The sequence below is a fragment of the Taeniopygia guttata genome, chromosome 17, assembly GCF_048771995.1.
Source record: "Taeniopygia guttata chromosome 17, bTaeGut7.mat, whole genome shotgun sequence".
Taxonomy (NCBI): Eukaryota; Metazoa; Chordata; class Aves; order Passeriformes; family Estrildidae; genus Taeniopygia; species Taeniopygia guttata.
Genome location: NC_133042.1, coordinates 7,447,750 through 7,462,734, shown reverse-complemented (window position 1 = coordinate 7,462,734; position 14,985 = coordinate 7,447,750). Strand labels below are relative to the sequence as shown.

Here is a 14,985-nt window from a genome sequence, read left to right as displayed (position 1 = left end):
GTCCTGGACAATGCAGGAAAGTAGCATTTGGCAGTAGCTTGTACTCAGGACAAGATGTTAACTGTCAACTACTGCGATCAAGCCTCAGGCATCTGAATTAGCTGTGAAAGTCTTCAGACCTTGCTAAAAAAAAAATCTCTATAAATGGGATAAAGCATAGATGGACAGTATTGTCAAAAGGACGTTTTAGAGCACAAAGCTGACAGAATTTGTATCTGTAAATGCATTTATGCTGTACTTAGAACCGAGGGTTTTATAGGTTTGGAGAAGTGAACTGATACCCTTCAAAAGTCTGTTTTAAAGGGAAATACACGGAGGAGGTATCGATTTAAATATGATAATTGTATAGCTCGGAGCACTGACAGCATTGAAGTTATTGGAGAATAGTGCCCTGTAATCTCTCAAGCGGTGTTTTTCCCTTTCAGACTGTGCCTTTAATGTTCTATTACTTCTGTCTGGAGCAGATGGTGTGATTTTGTAACTGATTGCCTGATTTTGTAGCTGATTGCCTGATCCGGGTTTCTTAGTCCTGCAGATCCACGGATTGGGGAAGAGCTAATAGGCCACACTCCTGTGAGCTTCAGGAGGACGTACTTCTCATGAGAAGCACCTGATACCTGTGAAAACCTTTGAAGCTCTGAGAAGTGAATTTATTTTTTAAACATTCTGCTGGAGGATGCTGATTTACAACCCTGGAGATGGAAAATCTCAGGGTGTCCACGCAGCAGTTCCAGCAGCACTTTAAGCCTTGTCCCCTGCCTGATCAAACCCCTGAAATGATTAAATCACTTCTTAGATCCTCAGCTGCCAATTCAGGGGCGTAGTCTTGATCATTAACGTGGTGAAACAGGCTGGGAGATAAAGGAGACACGGAGTGTGGGGTTGGTGTAGGCACAGACAAATTACATTTCCATCTGGAGCTGGTTGTGGCCTCATTCTGCTGCTCTTCCCTGCCTGGGGTTTGCTGTGCTCCTGATGCTCTCAGGAATCCCTGCAGCTCAGTGGCTCTGTACCTTTACTTCTGAGGGGTGAATTTTACTCCTGTGCCTCGATTTCTCTCCCTAATAGAGATGTGCTCTCACCTTACCTAGTCTGAATATCTCTTTGCAGCAGCACATTGTAATTTTTACAAGAAACTTACGTTTGGACTTCTCTAATGATAAAGTAAAATCTCTCTCGAGTCTCATTTCCCCAACTTTCAGAGTTGGAAACTCACACAAGCTTATGTTGAAAAGGAATTGATTATTCAAAGCTCTTGTGCTTCATAATCTCCTTAAAACATGTAGATTGACTGTCTCATCAGGAAATCTCTGTATTTTACTTTGCTATATGCCCGTTGGGTCATGTGCTTAAGACCAGGAGACCTCTGGCTAGTTCCTCACAGGCTGTGTGCCCCTCCAATTACAGGTTATTAATTTGCCTTACATTCCAGAGACAGTTCCACATGAGTGAAAAGGAATTCTGTACTGCAGAGTTCTTCATTACCTACTCTGTCTGTACGACAAAATAAGAATAATACTGGTTTTTTTTCTCTCTCTCTTTTTTTTTTTTTTTTTTCCTTCCCTCTGGTCTGTGGAAGATGTTTTACAGTTTTAATGCAGCTGTTTTAAGTGTGACTGTTCCTGTTCAAGGGCAGCTGATGTACTTTGTAATGCCACCAAGCAGCCAACAAGCTCTGTTCCCCCATTGTGTTGAAGTGATAGGTATGTTTGCTAATCAAGAGGAGAGCAGAGCTTGCTGTCTGACTTGTTTATGTTTTATTTCTCACCATCAAGCTTTAGAGGTAGGCACAGAAAATATGTAAGCATCTATATTATTCAGTGATGTATATGTGTACATGGGTGTTGCTGATGTCTTGCAGTCAGTCCTGGCTGAAGGGAGAGATGTGTCAGGTGTCCCCAGCATCCCTCAGAACACCTCAAACCTGGCATGTCATTAGATAAACTATTAATTCATTGTCTCTGCATCTCAGTTTTTTTTCCCTTTGTGTGATTGCTTCGGTTTTGTTCCAAAATAGTGACCACAGTGGAGGATTTTGGTCACAGGGTTCACAGAAGGGCTGTGGGAAGTGCTCAGACCCAGGAGATGCCCCAGGTTCCCATCACAATTGCTGTTTAATTTCCTCCTGGGCTGCAGTGTTTCTCCTTCCCATATGAAGGATGGAAGCAATCTGGAAGTGGGGAATCTCCCAGGATCTGCAGGAAGCTCAGCAGCACAGGAGATCCATCTTTCTGTGCCATTCCTGGCCCTTCCAGCCTCTGCCCTGATCCCTGTTCCTCTGACAGGGGTGTCAACGCTGCCAGAATCCTTCTGCAGCTCCACTCATTGTTTGTAGGTTTTGTTCCAATTCCTTGCAAAACTGGTTTGAGCATTCTGAAATGAAAAGATAAAATCATTTCAGCTGGCATCTCTGTAAATCCACGTCAATGATTCCAGTAGGAACTGTCATAAAACAACACATGTGAAGGAAGTTTAGTGCTGCAGCCAGAAATTCGGGACTAGGGGAAAATTCTACTGGTCTTTGTATGGAATGCATTTTTGGGAAAGAGAAGGTGGGTTTGTTTCTCTTTATTCCTTCTAGGGTGTGTTTGGTTTGTATTAATTCTTGTAAGCTGGAGGGTGGGGAGACAACTGCCCTGGAAAGAGCACTTAAAATTCTCCTGCTCTCCCTCCCATGCCTGCCTGCAGCTCAGGTCTTGGATAGGGAAGAATCTGATAGAATTCCTTCCTGCTGCTGTGCTACTGTTGCAATAAATTTTATGAATCCCATTTTTAACAGAGTTTTTGCATTGTCATTTTGCACTTTATCAAGTGTGTGGGTTTATTCCATTCCTTTTTTTTTCCTCCTTTCAGCAGATGGAGAATATTACTCTCTTTAACTTGTTCTTTTATAATGTGAAATGGATATCCTCAATTAATACACTAATCTGTTTCCTAATTAATTCCCTGTGGTTTTCCTCTCTTTTTGCTGGTACATTGAATCCTGAGTGCAGTTCTGTAAACTCAGTAATTTGATTATTTAAAGGAGAAGCCATGAATTTCATGATAGAGTCACAATGTTAAATACCAGAAGCAAATGGATTCTATTATTGCAGTTTAAAACCTGCTTGTTCTCGGGGTAGAACTGTGCACTGCTAATAATTCACTCTGCTAAAATCCAGGCAGATTGCTGTCAGCTTGTCCTGAAGAGAAGTGCAGTGCTAGAAATCTGACACGTACACTCTCCTACAAGCACTTGTTGTTGTATTTTTGTATGCAGATGTGATGGCAGGGTGAGCATCAAAACATCAACCTGCCATGGAGGGGATTTATGTAGCAATTTCTCTCTCATTTTCAGTGGAGGCACCCGTGTATCAGGCAGAGAAAGGGAAGGGGCTCTCCTTGCTGCTTGGGAATTGCTTTGGGAAGCAGCTCCAGGTGATTTTGCTGTCCTTTCTTTGGGGTTATTTGACACTGAGCCCAAGACATGACAGCAGTCATTGGAAAATCTATAGTCACTCTTGTTGAACTTCATAATTTAATTCTGAGCACATCCCCTCCTCCCAAAAAAAGTAAAAAAAAAAACCAAAGTTTAAGTACCTTAATTGAAGTATTTCACTTTATAAAGACTCTAGTGAAAATGTGCAGGATAGTTCCTTACCACTGTGTCCCATTAAATAGAATTTAAAAACTCCACAGTAGTTGAAATCCCAGTCAGTATCTTGCTGATATTCTCTCTTGCCCTAAAGAAAAATAATAAAGAAGAAAAAACATCTTTTAGCTCTAAAATTAGGGGTTCGTCTATGCAGTAGTTAAGGTTGTTGAAATTAATTTTGAAAATTATTTTCATTTGTAAGATCTTCAAGCCTTTGGGTAAATTGGAGCATACATGGACTGTTGTGGCAGAACCATTATCACCTGCTGAGTTCAATCCAGAATCCTCAGAAATTCCTTTCCTGTCTCAGGATTTCTTCCACAGCTCGGGTCATTGCTTTTGCATTTTGATAGGATTGTGCCACCAGTCCTGTGTGGCTGGGAGGAAAAAGGACATTGCAAAATCAAATCCTTTGCTTTGGTCCTACAGTTCCTTGTGAGTTTGGGGGTTCCATGACAATAAATACGCAGGAGCCAACAATGCCCAATGCCAGTCAGTCCTGAATGGGAATAACTGTTTGGTTTGGTTCCAGAAGGGCTTGTGAGCATCTCCCTTCACTGCAGACTCAGCACCCAGAATAAATGTCACCTTTTTCCTCCTTTGCAGTGCCAGACAAGCTTGTCCTGAAGCTGCTGACAGCACGCCTGAGCGCCCTGGACTGCCTGAGCAAGGGCTGGGTGCTCTCAGGCTTCCCCAGGGACGTGGAGCAGGGAAAGCAGCTGCAGAAAGCACAGATTAATCCCAACAGGTAAGGGAGAAATCCAGCCATCACACCACTGTGGAGATGAAAAAACTGTTTGTGGAAAGATACAGATCTTTATTGACATTTTTTTGGTGTGTGCTGCTGCATCTTAGTTTTTGTTTTCTTGGTGAGGAAAGGGGTCCTGCTCCTGGAGAGGAGGAAATAGAGCCCTGGCCTGACAAATGCTCCAGATGGCCAAACTGTGGGAGAGAGAAGAGGTTTGTTGTTCTGGTTATTTGTTTGAGTTGCCTCTGAAGCCAAACCATAAGAAATGGATTAAAGTTTGGATTATATGAGAATATGTATTTTATTTGCAGCAGGAGGGGGGATCTACATCTTCTTTCTTCAGCATTGACATAATACCATGGAAATATATTGGTATTGCAAGGAGCTCATTATGAGACTTTTGGGTTTTGTGAAATAATTAAAAACAACACGAGAATTACATTTTATTTGAGCTATAATGAATTGTTCAGAAATGTAATATGAGAGACATCAGCATCCAAAGAGAAGTGTTACGAGTGCCAAGCAAATAAAATAGAGTTACTTTTCACAGCTGGTCCAAAGGTGGTGAGGATTTAAAGTGCTGGTGCACTCATCAAAGCTGAGGGGCTTTTCCATTCTCTTCCCAGGCCTGCCTGGATCTGTCCATCCCACTGGCTGGCACAGTGGCCATTCCAAAGGCAAACACTGGAAATTTGTGATCTTTCTGCTTCCAAGGAGGATGTTCTTATCTGAGAAATATTGGTAGGAGAGGTGCACTACCCACATCAGCGTTTAATTTGGCAAAGTTACTCTTCCTGTGTGATTGCCCTGGATTCCCTCCTGTACAGGGACAGGAGAAGGATGGAAAAGGTTGAGGTTGAGTAGGAGAGGGAATAGAGGGGAGTGCAGAGGGAGGGAGCTGCCAGTCATCCATCAAGGTTTGAAAAGGAAAGTGTGTAGAAACAGCTGTAACTTTATTTATCCAAAGTAAGACCCTGTGCATCCTAAACAGGAATCCACTGCATGAAAAAAAAATGGAGAAAGAACCTCAAAACTTGTGGTGGACTCAGCGAAACATAATTTCCCACAGATTATTCTTCTTGTGCATTTAGAAGGAAGGTGCTGAATCCCTGAGCCCTGTGAGTCCCTGAGATCAGTGTGAATACTGGAGTGTGCCCCGTGTGCAGCACCCAGACCTCATCAAGGGAGGAAGAGCAGCTCATTATAGAATTGGATGGGTGGAAATTCAGCACTGATCCATTTCCTCCCTTCACTTTAAAGAGCTCTGCACGTTCACATCTGAGTTTAGAATTTGGTCCCTGTTTTATACAGGGCTTGAAGTGAGGGACAGAAAGAGGCATTGAGCTCCCTGATTGATCTCAGAGCTGGTATTTTCCATGAAGCTGAAGTGGAAGGGATGTGAGGGAGAGAGGGTGATTATAAACAAAAGGACACATTGCAGCACAGGATAGCAGGGCAGTAATTCAGTTTCAGTTGTGATGCTAGTTATAAAACACTATCTGCAGAGGTGGTGTTTCTGACATCAGGAGAAAAACCTGATAGAATTATAACCTTGAAATCAATCTGGGAATAGGATGCAGAAATCTATAAATCAGACACAGAACAATCTACAAAGTCTCATTTTTAGGAGGGCTCTGTTGATGAAATTAGATTAAAATAAATTTACATATATATCAAGTTTATTATTAAAATCTAGTCACATCAGTAAACAAAATTATTTGTGAAAGAGAATGTTACTCTGCTTTTTGAACTCAGAGTAGACCTCTTTGGCTGATCAGAACACAGAGTTATTGTCTGCTTGTCAAGTCACAAATCTATTCCTTAGAGCTAATAAATGGTTAGTGTTCAAATACTATGTTTTATCTGACTCCCACCTCATAAAGCTACCACACATAATACTAAATTATACTGCATCGAGCAGGATCAGTCTCCTGACTCCTCCATCTTATAGAAAGAAAAACAAACCTAGTAATTGATGGTAGAAAAGAAGGAAAATAAAGTTATTTGAAAACAAACAAAATGGGCTATAAAGTTTGTTAAAATGTAATAATAAAAAAAAAGAAAAACCTGATACAGCATCAGCTACCGCATCCAAAGAACTACTGTGGAACAAAAAGGAAAATAATTCAATTTTCACCGAAAAAAGTAGGGGGTTTCTTTAAATTAGAATTTGCTGTAGAATGAGGGTTTGCTGGTGCACTGGCAGAGGAAAAGCTGCAAAGCCTCTCTCCCAAAGAGCCTGAGAGGAGGGAGCTGCTCTCTGAGCTGCCCTGTGAAGCAGCCCCTGCCTAAGTGGACAGGATCCTGCTGCCCTTGAACTGGGGCAGCCTCCAGGGCAGAGAAGGAGCTGGAGCTGTTAATGGCCTCTCAGCTGGGACTCAAATTTAACCATTTCTTGCCATTAACCACTTCGTGCCCACCCGAGTGGGAATCCACAGCCACAGGGTGGCTGTGAAGCTCTGAGCTGCTGACACAAAGGACTGGCGTCAGTTCCTCACCCAAATGGGTGGTTTGGCTTTTTTAATTAGTGCTTAAGCAACAAAAAGAAATGTATATTATAGCCATGGGTGGTTCTGCTGAAAACTCAGTGTAATATCCACCAAAGTATTTTTTTTATCCTTTTTGCTCTCTCTCAAACTTGGAGTTAAAATAAGATTCAGCAGCAGGGTCGTGTTGTGAATCTCTGGTTGTCACCTTCAGCTGGATCCTGAGCATTCCTCTGCTGGGCCAGCTTAAGGCAACCAGAAATTTAAGGATTCCCTGAGCTAGAGGATCCTCTGGAAAACTTCTGATCACCCCTTTTCCTTGAGTTTATAGTCTCTTTTTAAACCTTTGGGTTTAACCTTCCACCAAATCACATGGAAAGGAGTTTTTCATTTCACTGGGTATCATATCAAAATACTTCATAATTTTTTTCCAGGTACGTTTCTTCTCTTGAGAAACATTTACAGATATTCCCTGGTCATGTCTCTCAATACTCCTGATTTTCTAAGCCTCTTGTATTTGCCCTTCAGTCACCTCTTTCCCAGACAAAGAACCTTGATCTGTTTATCCTTTTTTTTTCCTAGAAATCATTTCACTCTTTTGATCATCCCATTTCCTCCCCTCACTGGGAAGTCAAGTTTTTGGTTTGTTTTTTTTTGCTGAGGTGGGACACCCAGAATTGCATTTGAGGGCAGCACTGTGTACTGGAGGTGGATAAAATAAGCATTTTTATTTTGATCTTAACTCCACCACTCATAATGGCTGTTATTCTATCAGATGTTACTGGGGTAGATTTTGGAAGAACATCTTCTGTGTATAAACTGTGGTAACTAAACATTGTCTCTTTGACCGAAAACATACCAAAATTTTACAAAGTGTCAAAATTCTCAGTTGAGTGAGTTCAAACTCAGCAGAGATCTAATGAGAGCCTTTAACTCAAGATTTCTCTATTAAAGTTGGAGCCAGGTTTGAGCTGAGCTAAAGGATTGACCTAGCAATAATATATTTCTAATACCCATTTTTCCAAACTTAAAGTTGTTTCTTTCCCAGTAGAGAAAATAAACAGCAACAGCTTCTCCAGTGCAAGCTTTCCAGCAGGGTTTTATTTGGTCTTCAAAATGATGTGGCTGTGTTCCCAATTATGTCATCTTTTTACACAATATATTTAAAGCTTCTTTTTCACCACACTGCTGAGAACATGTATTCAAACAGTTTAGGATAATGAAGCTCCTAATTTCTGAGGAAGAACCTGTGAATATGTTGAAAAGAGAGAAATTAGAATGGGGGGAAAAAATATTTTCTTTTTCCTTTTGAACTACTTGGTCTTTACATGGGGCTTTCATATTTCTGCAGCTGATCCCAGTGTGGATTAGGGATAATAAACAGCCTATTAATGGAGGCCTGAACTAGGAAATGGAGTTTGAATCAGCAGTAAAATTCAATGGCTGGCGAAGGTTAATAACTCCATTACTATCAGCTCTATTTTTGAGCCGTTTGAAGAGCTGGGTGTTAGCCTTATCTTACTCCTCATTAATTGAGCTAATAGAACCCCAGTGACCCCACCATGCTGCCATTATCTGAGAGTTTACCAGACATGGACTGGAATACTTATCACTGAATATGTATTCCTCAGATTCATTTTTATATCAGAAATATTTTTGTTAAAGATCTCCTGCCTTCAGGTTCCTTTTTTGCCTTTTCATTTCTTTGCTGCCTTTTGTAACAGCTACTTGTTTGGAAATTACATGTAAATGACTTAATTAAATCCCTATCAAGGAACAAGCTAAATCCCAAAATGGTTGCATCAAGGAAACATGATAGTGATTGAATTATTCTGACATGGAAAAATCTTACAGAGCATTTTAAAAACTTTGACCCAATTTAAATGATGGATATTGTGTATTTATAATAGGTGTGGTTTAGGTTGATGGCATACAAAAATCTGATGAGTAGCAAAGAAGAAATGTTATATCTTATTTTCTCCTCATTTTAAGGAAAAAAAAATAGAAAAATGATATGGTAATCAAGGGACTAAATCACTATAATAAAATTTGCCTGCACCAGAGAGACAGAGAAACTGTAGAAAAAGTCCAAGTGAACTATATAGGATTTGGATTAATTTATAAAATAGTAAAAATAATAGGCAGCACAAATCTCTGTTTCAATCATTCTCATTTTTTTTCCTCAGCTCACTCTTCCAGCCATTCTGTGGCTGCTGCTTTGGTGACTCTTGTCTTCACTATCACTAATTGGTTTGGGTTCATTTTCCCTTTGCATTTCAGTGCTCCCATCTCAGCTGGGCTCTTCTCCTCCATCCAAAATCAAACAGGCTTTTGGTAAAAGCCAAGGGGCAGGGGGGGATGAAGGAGGCGGGTGCTGATGGAACAAAACTTGCTGGGAATTGTGGTTTGGGTGAGGAATCCTGATCTGTGCTGCCCACCCAGCAGAGACACTGCCCCTCTTACCCACGGCCACAGCCCTGCTCTGGGGGACCACAGCACCCTGGCCAAGGGAGGAAACCACAGCTCCTGCTCCCCAAACAAAATCCCAGTTTTTACTGGGCAAAATCAGCAAATCTTCCTCTCACCTGAGGCTTGTCTGCTTCACTCAGGGACTGGGATCAGTTTAATGCAGTTTCTACTGCTGTAGCCTTTTCCAAGCTACAGGACTAACTCAGTGATTGTTTTCACTCTTGATTTTGGACACTTACCCTGTTCATTAATAAGCTTGTAATTAAATCATTTACCTTTGTTTCCTGATCTGCCTCCAGTGCAAGAGGCACCACTGGGCATGGAGTGATGGGCAAAATATATTCAGGAATCTCCCATTTCCTCACGTGTCCCTCTGGCAGGAGGGCTCTGCTCAGCACTCCCAGGGGTTACACATCCTGCAACAACTCACCCTCATTCTTTTGTCCACACAGACCCAATGGAAGCAGCTCCTTGTTCAGATTTCTGAGGTTTAGCCATTGGTGGGGAATTCTTCCTCTCCATTCTCCTCCTCCTCAGGCTGTGCTCTCTCTTCCCTCCTAACACTACTCTGAATAGAAGCTCTTGCTCTTAAATAATCCAATAGATAGAAAATTGGATGATTACAATAAAAAGATTATGTCACTTCTGCTGCACATTCTGCCTGACCTATATTGGTCCCATAAGAGCCTTTCTCTCCTGGGGAGAAGCATTAATATGCATCTTGAGCCAGCAATAACAAAACATCAAATGCAGTTTTAAAATCATTCTGTGGGCTTTCTGTAGGATGCTGCATTTGCTGTCACAAGCTGATTTTGCTCCAACAAGAATAGGAGGTATATTTGGCTTCAGTTGTGGGAGGCAGGGATTATTTTTAGAAGTTACCTCATCTCATACAAGCTCCTTTTGATGGCTGGAGTTTGTCTGGTGCAATCCTGGATACAGCAATTAAGGAGTGCTCTGATCTCAGCAAGCTTCCAAAGTCTCCAGGAAGAGAAAGAAGAAAAGCTTCTACTTCTAAGTCAGTATTTTTATTTTTACTGTTATTTTTAAGGACCCAACACCACATGCACAACCCTTTCATTCCTTTTACTGCTGAAAGGAAGGAGATTTTCCTGCAGTAACCATCTCTCACAAATGAGGAAACATTAGGAAACCTGAAGACTTTCTATCCTGGTTGCCCTTGGAAGTTGCCACCAACATCAAGGCTGCCTTTCTGAACTCAGCACCAGACTGGAGAGGGAAAATTCTGTGAGAGCAGCAGAGTCTGGGCTAATTTGGATGTCTTTGGCACTGGTAGCAAATTTTAGACAAGACAAAGTAAGCCAGTCATGTCTCAGTCCATTGACAACTTTGTGATACCAATCTCTACAAATCAGCAAAGGCTGTTCAGGGCGTTCACCTAAAACAAAACTTTGGTTTAAGGAATGAAGTGAAACAGCCAAGGAAATCCAAGTGCTAGCATTTAAATAGTAGCTCAGTCTGAGCCTGTGCTTTCCCCCTCTGCCCTCTCTGCTGCAGTTTTTATTCACACATTTTGGAGCATCCCCCAGAGCTCCCTGAGCTCTCCTTGAGGTCTCTGCCAGTGTTGTCCAGCATCTTCCATCGTGATTACTTCAGTAGTGTGGTGGCTGAATTTGCCTGAATATTCTTCTGAATAAATGTAGCAAGGCCACCCTTACATCTTGTACAGGTTAAAACTGAGTCTATGAACTCCACGATAACTGGAATTCAGAATTTCTGAAAAAAAAAATGACAGAATTTCAGAATTTCTGTAAAATACATAATTTCTGTAAAAAAATGGACAGGATTGTGCCAGCTGTGCTCTGATTTAATAATCTGGTTGGGTCTGGGACTAATCCCAGAATAAGGCTTTACTCAGAGCTCGTGTGGCAAAATTGGCCCATGCAGAAAACTCTCAGCAGAACAGGAATTGTGCTGCTTTTGCTTGGATTCTCCAGGCTGAAGATCTGGGAAGACAAGTGCATCAGTCTGTAGCAAATATAATACATTTTTGGTGATTAAAACTGACAAGTAATATTGCATATTGAATGGAGGCTGGTTTGTCATTACCACGAGGATTAGAAAGTGTAATCTTCATTAAAACATCAGTGGATTTACTGCTGTTTGCCTTGGAACAAGATATTTGCTCAGAATTTTCCAGTGAGTAAATTTAGTAAGTGCAGGGCAATTTAAGAGAGGGGAACTGAATCCTGCCATAACTTATTCTGCAGGAAAGAGGTGGGAATAATCCCTGATATCCACTGAATCCAATTCTATGGGCTTGGGTCACCTGCAGTCACATAAATGTATTAATCACTATCACTTAAACTGGCCTCCTTTGGATCAGGTGTAAGAGGTGACCCAGGGCTTTTATGCTTTGCAAGGATCATATTTTTCTGTCCCTAAACCCATTATGTTTGCAAAATTTCATATTACAGAACTCTGTCCTTTGAAATGCACTTTGTGAAAGGTTTTTATCTATTCCACAGAGGCTTTTAAACATTACCCTTTCCTAACAGGTTCTCTAGCTCTTAGCTCAGTAGGGCACTGCCATGCTTTGATAAAAATAATTCTTAAAAAATTGTAGTCTGTCATTCTTTTGACATAATGCTGATTAATGTCCCACTGATATTCAGTGAGTGAACAATCCCATTCTGTTGAGAGAATGACCAAAGGCCAAGGTACAGTAGGTTAAAGGAGTAATGGTTTCATTTAACCTTCTAGTAAAAGCTGCTACTTCTGTGAACATAATTTAAGCTGATTTTCAGGAGAAACCAGTAAAGAAAAGGCTCCTCCTCACATACTTGCAGTGAAATCAAAGGATTCATAATGCCCACGAATGTGCCCCAAAGTTAAACAGATACAAAATAAAGGAGTAATGTATTTTCTCAGCCCCTTGAGTCCTGTTCAGTCTTTAGTTTTTTGGGTTTTTTTTAAACACTTTGCAGCAAGACCCTGAACTGTCAAAGCTGAGTGGTGGTGGGTGTGGAGAACCTGACATATTTCTGTAAAGTTTTCTTTCTCCTTTTGAAAGTCCAGTTTTCTCACAGAACTCAGTCTCCAGTTGTACACTTCTAACCTTCATGGGTGCACAGGTTTAACTGGCACAGGAACAAATCCTTAGCTTTCATTCCACCAGCCAAAATATAATTTAAATTTGGAAACTTGCTGCCATTTATTTTTTGTTGTTAGAACTCTTACTTCCAATCCATTACACTGAAACCAGGTTTTTATTACTTTTCTGTGAATAAATTGCTAATATGCATTTTACTTTGTGATTATTAAAAAATTCAGTGTACTCCAGTTTTGTACTTACGATCACAAAATCCTGAAGGTTGGAAAAGATCTTTAAAATCATCATGTCCAACCTTTCACCCAGCACCACCATGGTGTTCACCACTAAACCACATCCTCAAGTGCTACATCCACACATTTTTGAGCACATCCAGGGATGGTGACTCCACTACTTCCCTGGGCAGCCTGTTCCAATGCCTGACCACCTTTTCCATGTGGAATTTTTTTCTACTATCTAAACTTCCTTTGGCTCAACTTGAGACTGTTTCCTCTGGTTCTTACAGCAAGTAGGTGTTGCTCAGAAAAATGTTGTGATCCAACACAGCCAGCCCAGTGGTGGCAGGAGAAATGGTTGGACACAACGGCCTGGGAAGTGGAGGAATTAATTCAGTTCTTCATTCAGTTCTTCTCTGTGGCTGCACATTTGCATCTCCAACCTGGGGATTTTGACCAGCACAGCTTCCCAACTGCCCTATCTGCAAAAGCTTGAGAGGAGCTTCCTTGGCTTTATTAAACATCACCTTGTTTCACTGCCAAGGGCAGGAGAGCTCCAGCATCAGGCTGGATATTTAGGTTTGGTTCTTCTCTTGTAGGATTTCTTTTCTCCCGTGGTTCCTAAGTTTCTCCTGATGGTATCTTCCTTCACCCCATCCCTACCTGACCCTGCTCTGGATCTCCACTGTTGTTTTACCTTGTTGATGTTTTGTCTATATTTGCTTTAACCAGATGCCCCTCTTTGCATGCAGCACTGGGACTCATCCCCTCTCTCCTATCAACAATAATTAGCCTTGTAAGACTAATGGAAGAAATCGTGTCTAATTACCCTGTTGAAGGCCCAATTATGTTATTAACATTTGTGGGCTATAAGCTAATGATGAGGAGAGCCTCTCATTTGCATAGCATTAAGTTAATTGAGCTGGAAGCTATGGGGTGGATAGCAGTGATGAGAGCAGGATTCTGTTACAGAATGGATAATGATGACCAGAGCAGGATGATTCACCTGACAGGTTTATTAATTAACAGCTATCTGATTACCTCAAAGAAATGGCAAGTGGCAGTGCTTCTGAAGGAAGCTGCAGTATTTTTTTTAATGAAAGGTGCTCTATCACTGTGGATGTTCTGGGGTGATTTATGGTAATGGCAGTGTAAGCTCTTTCCTGGAAGCCAACACAAAAACTTGTTCTGGTTTCCTCCCTGCCCTCAAAAAACATTCTGCAAAGGGCTGATATTTGTGAATATTCCTCATTCTTACAAGGTGCACAGAGTCTGTGTGCTGCTGAGTTTGTGTGGTTGTCTGAACTGTGCACTTGGAATATTCTTGATGGGTAACCTGGAAGCTTTGCCCTCAGAAGAACCAGAGGATTTGATTTTGGAAAAGCTATTTTTCATTATGGTGTTAGGCAGAATTCTGTGTTATATTAGCAGGGAAATAACATAAGCATTCAGCTTTTCGCATTTGCTTGGTATGTGCAAGCTGCAGGTGGAGGTGAGTGCCCTTTCCTTCAGTTTATTTCTGGGTACAAACAGTTATGCATAGTGGGTGGACCTTTTAAGGAACAGGAGTCTTCATTTAAAACAGTTCTAAGAAGAAAAATCCATCTTTTTCTTTTTTGTTAGACATCAGATTCTGCCTGATTAATTCCAAACACATTGGAATTCAGAACAGGTTCAGACAGAGTCTTGTTTGAACTAGAGTACCTTTTGGGGGAGAAATCACTCTGTTTAAAAGTTGCCTGTGCAATCAATCCAAGAGTGAGTAACTTCCTATGCAGTTACTCATTATTAGAATCCCACACCTCAGTCATGAATGTATCTGAATGTCAAATAATAGTTTCCAGCCAGCAGATCTTTTATATTTTCTTCATCTACTCTGAAGAGCCCATTACTAAATCCCATGAGCTCCAGACCTCACCTAGTGACTGAAATCCTCAGTTCATCCTCAAAATACCTTTGACCAGACATATCTCAGGAAAAAAAAAGAGAATACTACAGATTTTAACCTTTCAGATAATGACTTTTGATCCACTTAAGTGGCCTGATGATTAGTGTGTCAATAGTAATAGACTTGTGAAGAGCAAAGACTTACAGATAAATTGTATTTGCTGTTATTTTCTAAGAACCATAAAATATCTTGAGCTGGAAGGGACCCACAAGGATCAGGGAGCCCAACTCCTGACCCTGCACAGACACCTCAACAATCCCACCGTGTCCCTGGTGTCCAAATTCTCCTGGACCTCTGGGGTGCCCATTCCCTGGGGAGCCTGGTCAGTGCCCCACCACCTCTGGGGGCAGAACTTTTCCTAATTCCCACCTAAACCTCCCCTGGCACAGCTCCAGCCATTCCTAAGAATTTA

General features: G+C 41.3%; 1 protein-coding gene and 1 long non-coding RNA gene across 5 annotated transcripts in view; one reads left to right on the top strand and one right to left on the bottom strand.

Annotated features, from left to right (window-relative positions):
• The window catches only part of AK8 (adenylate kinase 8), a 63,806-nt gene that overhangs the window by 34,544 nt on the left and 14,277 nt on the right, over positions 1 to 14,985 (top strand). For all 4 annotated transcript variants that reach the window (XM_072936733.1, XM_030286764.4, XM_030286763.4 and 1 more), the window contains one exon: positions 4,241 to 4,382. In XM_072936733.1, the coding sequence (XP_072792834.1) occupies positions 4,241 to 4,382 (142 nt within the window). The remainder of the gene's footprint in view (positions 1 to 4,240; positions 4,383 to 14,985) is intronic.
• On the bottom strand, positions 738 to 12,393 carry LOC140685231 (uncharacterized). The gene is made up of 3 exons (XR_012058527.1): positions 9,768 to 12,393; positions 3,641 to 3,722; positions 738 to 2,373 (listed from the first exon to the last, which is right to left on the bottom strand). It is a non-coding gene; the product is annotated as an uncharacterized lncRNA (long non-coding RNA).